At 53.0% G+C, this 14292-nt stretch overlaps 4 protein-coding genes across 4 annotated transcripts; 2 read left to right on the top strand and 2 right to left on the bottom strand.

Annotated features, from left to right (window-relative positions):
- Positions 1-21: 21 nt before the first annotated feature.
- On the top strand, positions 22-405 carry PHYSODRAFT_433854 (hypothetical protein; the record flags this gene model as incomplete). Its single annotated transcript, XM_009520184.1, has 2 exons — positions 22-172; positions 257-405. Coding segments are annotated over 2 exons (300 nt in total), but the record flags the coding sequence as incomplete, so codon positions are not given.
- Positions 406-3566: 3161 nt separating this feature from the next.
- Positions 3567-10542, top strand: PHYSODRAFT_481544 (hypothetical protein; the record flags this gene model as incomplete). The annotated part of the gene is made up of 6 exons (XM_009520183.1): positions 3567-3994; positions 4079-4541; positions 4606-5237; positions 5442-8169; positions 8338-8670; positions 8788-10542. The coding sequence occupies 6 exons, from the start codon at positions 3567-3569 to the stop codon at positions 10540-10542; spliced, it is 6339 nt and encodes a 2112-aa protein (XP_009518478.1).
- Positions 10543-12087: 1545 nt separating this feature from the next.
- On the bottom strand, positions 12088-13185 carry PHYSODRAFT_457828 (hypothetical protein; the record flags this gene model as incomplete). Its single annotated transcript, XM_009520182.1, has 3 exons — positions 12088-12474; positions 12580-12910; positions 13115-13185. Coding segments are annotated over 3 exons (789 nt in total), but the record flags the coding sequence as incomplete, so codon positions are not given.
- A 330-nt stretch (positions 13186-13515) lies between these two features.
- On the bottom strand, positions 13516-13995 carry PHYSODRAFT_324422 (hypothetical protein; the record flags this gene model as incomplete). The annotated part of the gene is made up of 1 exon (XM_009520181.1): positions 13516-13995. The coding sequence occupies one exon, from the start codon at positions 13993-13995 to the stop codon at positions 13516-13518; it is 480 nt and encodes a 159-aa protein (XP_009518476.1).
- Positions 13996-14292: the final 297 nt, after the last annotated feature.

Below are 14292 nucleotides of genomic sequence, written 5' to 3'. Positions count from 1 at the left end.
GTGCGGTCTACTCTTGGTCGTATCCAGCTCCTTCTGCGCTTCGGCGCTGATCCGAACAAACGGTGCCACGGCGGCAAGACGGCGCTGCACCATGCAACTATGGACGAGGTGTATGAGGTCGCCAAACTGCTAACCGAGAACGGGGCACAACTCGACGCTAAGGACGAGGTACGTGTCTAATTCTTCTGATCTAACTTACTTTTTCTTACTCAGCACTTGACCCGTGTTTATCGTTGTTGGTTGGTACAACAGGAAGGGGGGTCGCCGCTACACCACTGCATCCAGTCGTCGAGTCTTCAGGTCGCGAATCTGCTCTTACAGCACGGCACGCAGCTCCGCGTGGCCGACAATGGCGGCGTTACCGCACTTGAGCTCGTCATACGCACCGAAGACATCAACATGCTAAGTCATGCTAAACCACCACCAGCTCGTGCCAACTCCTCAGGGGGAGGACTTTGCCGGGTCAGTTCTTATGATCGCTGTCAATGAAGGAGCGCTGACAGTCGTGGAGTTTCTGCTGGAGGAAGGATACGTCGAGGTGTGCTGTCAAAACGTCAAGGGCGAGACGGCCTTGCATCGCGCGCTGTTGAGGCAGAAGCCTGAAGTCGCTGAACTGCTGTGCGCTTTAAACGAACAAGCTGACCTATTTGCTCTGCACACACTGGATGGTGAGTCGTGTTTCCACTACCCAGCACGATACTCGTCACCGGACGAGCTGCAGCTTCTGCTTGCCTACTACCGTCGATGGCACGACCAGAAGCCACTCGACGACGCTGAAGTGTGTGAAGAAACAAATATGGTCCTGCTCAACAAGTTGGGCAGCACGGCTCTGTTCATAGCCGCCACCTCAACAACAGACTCGCTTGGCGACCGCAACATGAAGGCGACGCTGCTTCTGGATGCTGGTGCGAAGATTCTTGGTAGCAATCCGTTTCTCGAGTCGTCGTCCAGCATGGTATTCTCGACGGAAGTGCAGCGATGCTTGAGACTGTGGCTGTCGGAGTCTGCGGAAGATCACGGAGACCACGTTGTCAGGTTCTGCATCAAGCACCTGGCGATTATCTCGTCGTCGCACTACACCCGGCTCAGGGTGAACCATGAGGTGCTGGGAGTGTTGCTGTCGTCGGGGTATACAATCGACTCACTGCCGTTGTTGATCGGAGAGCGTCGCCGGTGTTGTTGGAGCACTTCCACTGATGATTATGTGTGGCCAGCAGAGTTGTTGAACATCCCAACTTATCGCTGCAAGGAGGATAGCATTTCGAGCAATATATATCCATTCCACCCGCGGCACTTGGATCTAGGCTCACAATTCACCCTTCAGTGGACCGTCGAGGCAAGGTATTGTTAATCCGGTAGGATGGTACAGTATTTCCACGTCTGAATGTGTTATCCCACGACAGATTTGACTTAAGTATCTTCTGGTGATCGAATACTCGTACACACGAGTCGTAATAAGTCGTCGAGAGACAGGTCCACTGGATGCGTTGGGAAGTTCTTCTCTCTGCAACATCGACGGTTTCTGGACGGATCCAATGCTCTTAGGGCAGTTCCCAATTACGTGCGTAATATATAAGGCACACCCGTAGAATGAATACTCAACCAAACGAATATCCCGCAGCTTCCCACTCTTAGCCAGACACCACCAAGTCCACGAAGAGGATACGTGCCGTACCGATCGTTCAGTAAGTTTCCCCACCTCCATCAACAAAACGGTTAATCCGAGATTTCTGTAGACGACTACCACGCATTGGAAACGTTTTCTGGAAACTTGTGATTGGTCTTGCTTTCAGGATACCGTTCCCTGGGGGGGGGGGGGGGGGGGCTCCAGCGCTACACCGCCGCCGCTGCTTCTTCTTCTGGAGTTTCATCGCCAAGTGACACCACCTCACTCACGACCACAGCAACTGCTCTTGAGCTCTGCTCGTCCAGAAACCGATGGCAAATCGTGGCGTGGACGTCCGGGAAGAAGTCGAATGGCGTCAAGTAAACTAGATACTATTTCTCGTCTTGTACATGTACACGCCAAGGTTCACAAAACAGAAGACACCCTTCAGTATCATGGACGATGTCGTGCTTGCCTGTCGACTTGATGTTTCGTTGCTTCCACTCCAATCGTTCGTGGGAGACATTTCGTTTTTGCGAAACACCCAGTCGTTTACCAAAGAGATCAGTCTGTACCAACATTTCCCTTAGCAAAGTTTGCTCGGCTCCATTCATGCAGTCCGCCGATTTCCGATACATTCCTACCGACCAGTGGCGGTGCACATATCACCCTGAAAATCACCCAAGGCTGCTTCATGTAGCCACGGGAGCGGACAATCTCGGATATTGATGTCCACGACATAGAAAACTCCAAAATATTGTGTGTGGATAGCGACGATAGAACAGCGCGGAGAACTTGTGTAGAGCGGAGAAATTGACTGGTAGGGCGTCAGCACACTCACACACCTGTGCATGAAGCCGTAGTCGTCATGTCCACCAGCGCAGGCGTCAACGCCGGCACTTGGGCAATCTTGATCTGCATCATTGACCAACTGGTACCGAAAAATGGGTAGGTGCATTATCAATTATCACCAAGGTGCATCTTGACCTTCGTTGGTCGAGGAGAGGTTTGTGACTTCCTGTCGACTCGAAAGCAATCAACAGAATGAATATTATATTCAACGAGTTGAGGATTTTGCGACCCAGCGCAACCCTGAAGCTTTAGAGATATCAAGGGCCAACAGAGGTTAGTGTAGTGGATCATTGGTTCAAGCCAGCTTAGACCACCTCGATTTGAAGCTTTCTTCAACGTGGATTGTATTACGCCACGCACGGCACAAGGAGCGCCGCCGTGGAGCTCCTAGCCTAGACATTCTAGTCAGTCTTCGATTTGCCTCATAGGGCACAGACCAACTCTACATCGTGCCTCGTACGTCACCAACAACAATACACTCGGCTCAAAACTTCCAGTAGGCTCGCCACCTGCCCCGCTGAGTGTTCTTATTTCACCGCCCAAAATTCCGGAAAACATTATAGTTAGCATGGAGGCTGTGAATGCTTCAAATGAAATGAGAAAATTAAAATTCTTGCTAAAAGGATTGAGTTTCTCAGCGAACCCAAACCAAGTCGGCATTCATTACGGCACGGTCTCCAAAACTGGACGCTTGTCCGATCTCAACTTCTGGTAGTGGGCTCGCTCGACTGCTGCTCTAAATTTGACTATGATAATAAGAGTCTAATCATAGTTGCGGTCGTGCCGCTTTCCTTGGAGGATAGTCAAGTGAAGTCTATCGCCCTGGCTCCCAGTCAAAATTTAAAAAATGAAACGATGCAATTCGTGGTGTGTGTATAGTTGCTTCGAGGAATACCCTATTTACTGGCCGACCCGTTTAAACTTTGCCTTGGAGACCTGGAACCGCCTAGAACGAGGCGCAAACGTCTAATCATAGGCGTATTGTGCCGTTGTTCATGCCCATCGTCGTAAATACGCACGAATTTCATCGTCTTCTCTATGGCGTCCATAACGTGAACGACCATTTCCCGATTAGCCCACGGTTGTCTGCGTATTTTCGTGAGCACTGATGGTCAAGGTGCATCAGCACAGCAGAGACAGCGACCGACTCTCGTGGTTGCTGAAGTCCGTAGGCCGCGTCCACAATTCCTTGAGTTTGCACACCCGACTCGCGCATATACTGGCTGATGACCTGCAGGACGCCTTCGACCCGAATGCCAATGGGATCCAGATCTGGGACCACGTGCTGCTTCTCAGTCTTCTGTTAGAGGCGTTCCTCGTGCCGTACATGCTGACTTTCCAGTCCACGTCGCTGGAGATTCTCTCCGTTGCTTTTGCACTGGTCGCTGTATGCGAGGGGGTCTTCTTCGTAGACCTGTACGTGCAAGCGCACACGGGGTACTACCAAGGCGGCAACCTCATTCGCGACAAGAAGCTGACGGTGCGGAGATACGTGCTCTCGTTCCAGTTCGTGCTCGACGTCGTCGCCATTCTACCGTACCAAGCTCTGATCGTTAGCCACGCGAGCCTAGTACCCAAGCTACTGCTCTTGAAGCTGTTGCGGTTCTCACGGTTTGGAAGTTTCATCAGAAGTCTGGATGAGTTCTATTCCAAACGCTTCGTCTTGCTCAAGCTCCTCAAGGTGCTTGTGGCGACGGTGTACGTAGCCCACGTACTCGCATGCGCTCGCTATAGTTTCGGCTTTAGCGTGGACGAGGTCGACCATTGGCAGGCTGAGGACTCGCAACGCACCCACTCTCTCCACGAGCGCTACTTGGGCTCGCTGTTCTGGAGCGTTGGCATTATGACGGGGCTGTTTGAAGGGGAACTGCCACACCACAGCACCGAGTTCGTGTTCACGATTGTGGTCGCGCTGTGCGGGTTCTCAATGTTCACGGCGCTCTGCACGACGATTTTTATCATCTCAAAGTGCGAGAGCGGCCAGAACGAGGCACTGGATTCGCGGATCAACCAACTGATACACGTGCTGTCCTTCCATCGCGTCCCCGAGGCGCAGCAGACCCCAGCGATCGAATACCTGAAGGTTTGTCTGGTTGTCGACTGATCTTAGGCGGACATTGTCTAACGGTTAAGCGTGTGTCTTGCAGCGCTACTACAACGATGCGCAGTCGAATGACCGGGAGGCCTCACGACTTCTGTGTCCGTCCATTGCCAGCAACATCCAAGTGGAGCTTCTCAAGCCCATGATCGCTCGGATGACGGTCTTTAAAGGCTGCAGCGACCAGTTCATCGTCGCAGTCACGGGGCTGTTAGAGATGATCGCGCTGCCGTCGCAGACGACGCTGTTTTCAGTCGGAGACTATGGCGACGCCCTGTACATCGTCCAATCGGGCGCGCTCGCGATTATCGTGGACTCGGTCACAGTGCGAGACATTCGAAAGGGCTCGTGCTTCGGTGAGTTGTCGGTCTTCTCGTCGTTGCCACGAACTGCCACGGTCGTGTCGATGACGTACGTGATCCTGTACAAACTGTCTAGGTTTCACTGCGACCGGCTGCTCGAGGGGTACCCGGATTGTGCGTCTCTTGTCGTTGGTCACGTCCAGAATGTCCTCGACCAGCTTCAAAACGCTAACATCATCGATGAGAACAGACCGCCAGCCTCAACTACTCGTAACACTACTACTACTACTACTACTACTACTACTACTAGTAAGCCGATCAGACGTCCGTCAGACATCTCATTACGCCCAGGGATCCGACGGGCATCCGTTGAAGCTGCGTTTGTGGCAGGGGCGTCCGCTGTGCTGAAGTTGCTCTCAAGGAGAGGACGGAGGCAGTCAGCTCCGAGGAGACTCTTGTCGTGGCTGGGCAAGAGGAACTCGGTGAGTCCCTCATCGCAGCATACCGACGACGAACAAACCCCAAAGTCTGCGGCAGACAGTTGTGACGACCGAACGACACAAAGCACCGATCAGTACCAAAGCAATCCCTACGACCACGACTCGGCTCAAGCACTCATACTTGAGAGCTCTGGGATTTGGCGGCTGCTGCTGAAAATGTGCATCGACCAGCATTCTGCTCTTCGCATGTGGTGGCTGCTGATTCTGCTGTCGAATATCGGCTACTTATGGCTCATGGTCCCCGTTCAGATCGTCTTTCCACTGTGGCAACGGCCGTCGTCGCTTGTCCGGGTCATTGACGGCATCTCGAACGCTGGGTTCCTCCTCAACGTTGTTTTGACCTTCAATCTGTCGTTCGTTGTGGACTCCGAGAAAGTTATGGACACGAGGAAGACCGCCATGCGATATCTTAGAGGCGGTTTTCTCTTCGACCTCTTCTGTGCACTACCATGGGAGTACGCGTACATGAAGCGGTATGGTCTTCTGCGATCCCCGCGATTGCTGTCTGTCTTCCACCTGAAAGCGCTTTTGAACGAGATCTCGCACTTCATCCCCTTGAACAGCAGAAGGCAGCTCATGCTGCTTGGAGCCTCGCTATTCATGATGTCTCACGTCGTCACCTGCATTCACTTTGGCATTTCGTACCTGGAAGGCTTCAATCCCAACGAAGAGGAAGCGTGGATCTCTCCCATCCATCTGTGCTTGCGCAGGTTGAACGCCACGCACTTGGAGAGCTGCAATGGTACGCTTTTCGACGAGGAGTCCGATCGGGAGGCGCTTCATTCCATCACTATCTGGGGGTACTCGCGCTCGCTGTACTACGCGGTTGCGGTGCTGGTGTCCCCGGGTAAAAGTGTCGAACCTAGCGGCACCGTACAAATAACTGCAGCTCTTGTGCTGATGCTTACTGGGTTCCTATTCACCGCGGTTGTCGTGGATCACGTGCAAAAGAAGTTTACGGCTTCGGCGTACGAGCAGAGGGAGTTTTTCACCACCAGCTCGAAGATTCAACTCTTTCTGCGCCAGCAAAATGCCCCGCTAGTGATTCACCACCGCGTCAAGTCCTTCCTCGACTACTGGTGGTCCTCGCACCGCGGCGCTCTTCTCGGAGAACTCCTCGCGGATCTCCCGCGGTCCATCCGCCTGAACTTGCTAAGGTGTATTTGTATTCCTGTGCTGCAAACGCTCGCACTCCTGCAAGGCGTCCGGCCTGTTCTGAATAGACTCGAAGAAGCCGTGGTGGAGAACGCCAAGTTCATTCTGTACGGACAAGGAGAGGTGGTGTATCGCTACGGAGACTACGTCACGGGGATATTCTTCCTCCTCGAGGGGGAGGTGTGTGTCGTGGAGGACGGAGTGAATTCGCGGGAAATCCCACGCGGATTTTGCTTCGGCACAACCGCCCTTGCAAGCGAGGGCGAGGGCGGGTACAAGGAGCACGTGAGTGCGAGCAGCGGGTGTATCTTGCTGTTGATTTCTCGTGAGCAGCTCAAAGCTATGGAGTCGATTTTCCCAGGCTTTAACGCGGCGCTTCTAACACTCGAACAACGGCTTCTAAACAACAAGCGGACTTCGATCTCCATCCGATCTCAGAGCGATGTGCCTCTACTAGCCCGAGATATCAAAATAGGCCAGCTACAACGTGTCTTCCGTAGCCTGAAAGACGCGGCGACGAGGGTACACGACCCAGACTCGTTGTTCATTACGGCGTGGGAGGTATGGATCTTCGTGGCCATGACTGTTCAATGGGCTCTGGTCGTCTTCCAGGCGTGCTTCCCATTAGAAGCCAGGCACAGTCAAGCGGATAGTTTGATGGTATTTCTGGAGATTTTATTTCTCGTGGACATGCAAATCCGCTCGCGACTTGGATTCTACGAGTACGGGAACAAAGTGATGGACCCTAAGCGCATCAAGCGCAGGTACTTCAGATCGTACGCATTCGTGATCGATATTGCGGCGGTATTACCGCTGTGCATTGCGAATTGGGGCGCTCTGGCACACGAGCGACTGAATATCGTCAACGCGAATAAATTACTACGGTTGTTGAAAGTGCCCAAGCAGCTACTGAAACTCGAGAAGCGGTATCTCAAACACACCACCGAGCTGCGGCTGTTCAAGCTGCTCTACTACACCTTCATGCTGTCACATTTCCTGGGGTGTATCTGGTTTAACTTTGCGTCCAAGCTAGCAATCCCTAGCAGCCTCGACGACGAGCCGACAGCATTTGGGGACAACGTGTGGCTGCCTTCCAAGCACCTGGAGCATGGTTCCCTCATTCTTCAGTACATGGCCTCATTGTACTGGTCCTTCGGTCTCATGTCGGCCTCGAGCGAGCCGGAGTTCCCCAAAACGACAGCGCAATGCACTTTCAGCGCGTTCACCATGACCGCCGGGTTCTTCCTGTGTGCCTACGTTATCGGGAACTTCACCGACATCATCGAGCTCCACAGCGCCGAGACCAGGCGGTTCAACGCCACAATGCGCGCTGTACGCCACATGCTGCAGTACTTTCGAATGCCCGACGGCCTGCAGCAGCGCGTGGAGACGTTCCTGTTGTTCAAACGCTACCACACCGTGACACAGGAGAACCTCCTGGTGCACTATTTGTCGCCGTCGCTGCTGACGGACATCCGCCTCTTCCACCTCAAACCAATGCTAGAGCGAGTGGAGTTTCTGGGCGGAATGGAGGGATCCATCACGCGCATGCTGGTCTCGCAGTTCACGCAGGTTCTGATCTCTCGCGGTGAGTTCGTCTGCAGATTCGGCGATAAAGGCACCGACATGTTTTTCATCTTTGCGGGGATCGTCGATGTCCTGCTCCCCTCTGAGAATGTTGCCAATGTGGAGAACACCGTCTCTCCGATTCCTGGCGCGAGTCGTAATTGGAGCGAGCGTATCAGCATCCACCGTCGGGGCTCGCACCGGTCGCTTCAAGTAGGCCCGACCGCGAATGACATCACGAACGAAGACTTGCCCAAGAAACCGGGGGACGGGTTCTCCAATTTCTCCAAAGTGAACGAGTTCTCAAGCGGCAACTACTTTGGCGAGTACGGGCTTTTCACGAATGGCACTCGCACCGCGTACGTCCAGGCGCAGACGTCGTGTATCCTGTACAAACTTTCGCGCGAGTCGATGGAGTTGGTGTTTACCAGGTACCCGGAGTGGAAGTGGAAGGTGCTGCGAATCGTCAGTATTCACCGAGAGAAGCACCGGCTTCTACTGCAGTCACAGGAGGAGCAGCGGCGAGGGCTGACGACAATTATGGGGTTGACCATGTTCCAAGCGGACATTATGAATGCGCGCGCGGAGCGGGTGAAGGAGAAAATGGATCGAGTTCGATGGACTCGCCAGAACAGTTTGAGCTCGGGTCTCGGCCGCCTGCCGTTTGTCGATACACTCAAGAAAACGTTGATCACTCCGCTCTACAAGGTGCTGTCCAGTGTTGCTCGCGGCGTGCCGGCGCAAAGCCCCTTCCACCTCTTCTGGCTCCGGTTTATGGTGTTTTGCACCGTGTATATTGCCATTATCATCCCGTACCAACTCACGATCGACCCCATGGACCGAATGACAGCCACGACCACAGTTCTGAACGCCCTCGCTCTGCTCTGTGAAGTCGCGTTCGTGGTGGATGTGTGGTTCAGTTGGCGTGTGAAAGAATCCAACGCTGCGATGGAGCTCTATGAGCAGAATCTGGCGAGCATGTACAAGAAGGAGCGCATGATCTACGACTTCATTGCTGCGGTTCCGTTCTACGGCTTCCTCTCAGTCTTCAACTTCAGTCCACGGCTCAAGCTGCTGCGTTGCGTTAAGATGATGAATCTCGTGGGGTATCTCGACGAGCTAAGCCGCAGCTCCGTTGCCAACGAGCTCGAGGTTTGGGCTCGTGTCTCTTCTCTCTATCTGCTGGTGATCTATTGGGCTGCGTGCGCTTATCTCGCCGTGGCTATGGAAATGGGATTTGGATCGGAATGGGAGTCCTGGCTCCCGTCTAAAGCGCTGGAGGTTTCAGACCCGCAGGATCCGTCCTCAGCGCAGCTCACCCTCCGCTTCCTGCGCGGACTCTTCTTCGCGACTACGGCGTTCGTCAAGAAGGCGCGCAACATCGCGCCGGAGTCGGCGTCAGCGTACGCCTTCCAGATCGTCATGTCCTTCATCGGTCTGCTCACCATGTCGTTCGTCATTGGCGAGCTCGCGGGTCTCTTCATCTCGCGCAGTAGCCTGGAAGTGGGCTTCCGAAAGAACCAAATCGCAGTCAAATCGTATCTGGAGCGGGTGCGCGTCAGCGAGAAACTCAAAGCGCGAGCGAGCGCATTCATGGCGACGCTTTGGGCTTCGCACGCTGGATTAAACTACGATGAACTACTGGCCGACATGCCGCGAGAGATTCGATCAGCGTGCGTGTTGCACGCGGCTAAGATCCCACTCAGCTGGTTCGTCATAAAGGTTTTCGCCCCATTGTGTGGAGATGAGAACGCCAAAACGGAGGCTTTCACACTCTCGTTGGCTGAGCACCTACACTTTGAGGCCTATTCGCGCAACGAAGACGTGATCACGGAGGGTCGCATCGTGCGGGCCATGTATTTTGTCACGAAAGGCTTCTTGAATATGCAAAGCAGCTCGCTACTGGACCGACCGGTGGGTCTTCGTGACGGCAGCTACTTTGGGGAGCGAGGACTTTTGAGCTGCACCATCAGTGCGTACACGGTGACTACCGTACGGTCCTGCGACCTCTTTTCTCTGAGCCCCGAGGCGTTCACTCAGGTGCTCCAAAGGCACGAATTCTCCCGTCTAGCGCTGGATGTTTGCAGTCGCGCGCATAAAGACCTGAAGGCAAAGCGTGTTGCGGATTGCTCCAGACTCGGCATGGAGGAGCGTTGGGGAGCTGCACTGCTGGACGCTGTTCAAGAGTTGAAAAAGAGCCGTGCTATGTCGTGTCAAGCCTCGAGTGGAGAGGAATCTGCAGAGAAATGCGCAGCACGAAGCAGCCAGGGACAACAACGACAGACCACAGCAGAGCAAGATGACCAAATTCCAACTCTTGGTGCCAGGAAAGGCGATAAAGTGGGGCCAGTGTTTGAGTCCCTGGATACAGCCCAAAACTGTATGGAGGCCTTCACACCCCTGCTTTATATCATGCTGCCCACGGATCCTCTCGACTGGGATGCGAGCTTTGCCAAAGTGTGAAAAGAAAACCCTGTCGTGGTATCAGCGTTTTGCCAAAACATATAACGTAAAAGACCGATTAGTACGCCTTCATCGGACAAACATTTTGGCCATCCATACCTCACATCTGTGAATGGGTCTGCAGCAATCTCGAAGTCGTCTGGAGCGATCCTGGGGCGGATTATTTTTATGCATCAGGCGTCTACTTTTCATTACGTGCCAAAACGACTGTTTTTTTATTATTGTGAACTCCGACCAATATTGCCGATTCGGATCGGTTTACCATGGGTTGAAATCGCTGAATACAAATTTCAAGTCTTTTGAAATCGACCGAGACGGCCTGAGCGACTTCTTATTTCGTACTTTATTGCGTACATAGTAAATTCAAGTCAAATCAAAATATCGGGCGGTTTGCTGGCGATTTGGCTCGGTCGATTCAATCAATCGACTTCGGAAAGTTCGACTAGAATGCGCAATAATTAGCGGCTATTTTAAATGCAGGTCGATTAATTCTATGCATGAGGGTGATATTGTATGCTATTGTGCCTTTCAGAAACTTTGTCCAATCTGACCTCCAAACGGTAGTCTTAAGAAGGAGAGGGTAGGGTTAAACCTAGGATTTGCTGTTAGCCCTGCATCGGATTACGGAAGTCCTACGTAGGAGCTCCATCTTCATCTAAAGGGTACCTTTTTGGAAATAAGGACCGAATGACCATGTTAAGCTGGTCATTCGTGCCTTCGTAGGACTAACGAGCCCTTCGGAGGACTAGATCACGTCAGTGTGCCTGACAGCATCTGTGGCAAATACATAGTTTGACCACACTCGTACTGGCGGAGACTCAGGCAGCACCGCAGCTAGGTCACCATGCCAGCATGGGGCTACGTACGGGTACATGGGCTACAGCCTGTAGCCTACAGGTATAACGGTACTGCACACGCTCATTTGTTGGTCTCCCTTCGCAAGCAATTCGCTCAGTTAACATTCAGTTCTTGTTTATGCACGGTTTTACTGGCCTTGATACTAACTTTTATGAGGTCTTACGTAGGAGAAAGACTCCTACGTAGGACCTCAAATCGGAGGGCGTTTTGGCAGAAAGGCACAATACCAACAAACGAAAGTGAAAGCGAGGTTTACATGCAAGGTTTTTCTGGTATTTTGGGGGGATTTTATCGTTTTTCTGTTTTTAATTTGTTCTATACCTAAGTAATATTTATATCATCAATCACTTAATCCGTCGCAATAGCGACCGCGTCACCTTGGCTTGGCACGATGTTGTGGCTCATCTGGAAAGAGTAGTTGCTCGCGATTGCTAATCCGTCCACGCCCAGTGTGTCAACTTCCTCGTGGTCATCGTACTCGACCTTCCAGTACCGCTTGCCTCCGCGAGCGAATGGGGGCTTGATTTTCCCAACAAATTTGAGCTCCGTTTCCTCGCCGTCTTCGTCAGTGGTCGTCCACACCTGTAAGATGCTCCAGTTAATCACGCTTGCAGGCTTGTCAACCAGCCGCTTGATGAGCGCGGCTACCGAGTACTGGGGCTTCCGAGGGTCATCCCGCGCGAGACACTTGGTCTTCTTTCGCGGTCTTCCAGGTGGCTTCCGAGCCGGTAGACTTCGTATCATGACTTGGAGATCCAACGAGTCGACAAGATGTAAACAGGCCAACACATGAGCGCACAGCCACCCCGTTTGGAAGAACGCTTTGCAGCCGCACTTGAACTTTGATCGAATCACTTCGATTTCCTCAAGACTCCAGGAAGGGTTATCCCAGACGCGGTCCAGGACTTCAACCGCGTGGAGCGACAAGTTCCGAAGCTGAATGTTCTCGACCTTCTCGTCCTTCTTGAGCGTACCATCCAGCGATGCCTTGTACGTCTTGACGCGATGTGCGTTAACCTTCAGCCCATGTAAGTTGTCGTCACGAACGACATAGTAGTCGGAGTTGAAATAGTACTCTTGAATTCGGTTGATGGCGCGTTGGGACTTTCGCTGGTGGTTTGGGTAATGATTGGCTCTTGCACAGAGCTGCACAGCCGCCCCGAGAACTACAGCACAAACGGATCCTGACGCGTAGTGCCGAATCCGATCCGAGCCAATATCCATTGCACACTCAACCAAAATCTTGGGTAGTGTTCCCGCAAGTACATGACCCGTCGCACCGCGAAAGTGGTCAACCACCGTCGCCTTAATCGCACGGTGATGGGATACAATCGGATTTTGGTTTGGCACGACACCAGGGGTACCGCTCGCGGCGTAAAACCATAGATCCCATGGGTCTGTCAAATACTCATCGTCGAGCCATTGCGCGTACTCGGGTTCACCCGTAGACGCCCAGTTCTCCGTTACGAGATCTGATAACGCCTCGAACTGCTCGATAGTCCGGCATTGACTCAAATATTCCAGCTGAGGTTTGATGATATCGTCATACCGGCCACGATCGGAAAAAAGTGCCTTCTTGCCGCGGGCTTTACGATACAAATGAGGCCACCAGTTCAGGAGCTTGATGTCAGGCCACTCTTGTCGAAACGCGTTTGCAATAGACGTCGAGTGATCCATGGATCCATGCTGAAGCGTTAGGATGCCGCCGAAAAACGATTTACCGCGCTCTCTGCAAACTGTGAAGAGCCGCGCGTAAGCAAACGCCGTCTCCGTTCGCACAAACATGAATGCCATCGGATAAAACTTGTGCTGGTACTTGTGTGACGCTGTGTATCGAACACCGAAAGTACCAAACGAAACAAGCGTCCATCCACCAAAGTGGAGCTTGTACGTTCCGTCGGTTGTACCCAGTACTTGCGACCGCTGACCGAGAATCACTCGTGGCAGAGTCCGAAACAACCGCCGGAAAGTGAATATAATGCCGAGCGAGAGTTCGCCATCGTCCAGGCGATCGGTAAAGCAGTCCAGGACCAGCAGTTCGTGCTGGTAACCGAAGGGCTCTTGTAATATCCGCACATCATCCGATTCCACCAGGTAACTCATATGCTGGAAGAATTACTCCTTGTTGTGCACATCCTCGGCGATGCCCACTCCATCATCTGCGTAGGTCGTGATGGAGAAATCGGCGCGCTTTCTCAGCTTGTGAGCTCGGGTTTTGAGCTGGCTGGTGCTTGGCAGCAAGTTGAGCTGTTCAGGCGACCCCTTGTATCTCATGCGAAGCGTGTTCAAACACGTTTTGGGTCCTTGGCCTCCGAGCAACAAATTGTCGATCTCCGGCAGCAGCGGCTTGTGAATACCGGTTCGCTGCTCTACACCGGGGGCTGGCTCAGTAGTGTGCATCCCACTTCTGGATAAACCATACTGCTCATCTTTGTTGCATTTGATCCGTGCCACCGCAGCGCAGTCGACATGAGACGTGCACGATAACAGCGTCGTCGTTCTCCCATTGTTGTCGATGAAAAAACGAGCGTTCTCAAGCCCATCCAAAACTGCACTTGCCTCTTCCATCGTATCGAACAGCACCGGGTGTTCCATGACAGCTCGTTCACTTTCATCGGGACGGGTTTCTGGAGGAGTGATATTGTCTTGCTGCGGTGGGGAGTCGCCACTGCTTCTCTTGTTGTCACTTTCGTCATCACTGCTACTTGGACTTTTACCAGCCCCGTCATCGAAGTCGAGTGCGGCGGTCTTTTCTTCGTTGTCAGCACTACCTATCTGCGACACAGAATGGGGGCTGATCGACGTCGCGTTACCACACCCGAAAAATCCTCGCTATCACTTAAAGATGGGGTGAGGGATATTGAGGACGGGGGCCCCGACCGGTTCGGTCTC

Source organism: Phytophthora sojae (genome assembly GCF_000149755.1).
Source record: "Phytophthora sojae unplaced genomic scaffold PHYSOscaffold_2, whole genome shotgun sequence".
In the NCBI taxonomy this organism is placed as follows: Eukaryota; Oomycota; class Peronosporomycetes; order Peronosporales; family Peronosporaceae; genus Phytophthora; species Phytophthora sojae.
The sequence above is the reverse complement of the archived record's forward strand: the minus strand, read 5'-3'. Positions and strand labels throughout refer to the sequence as shown.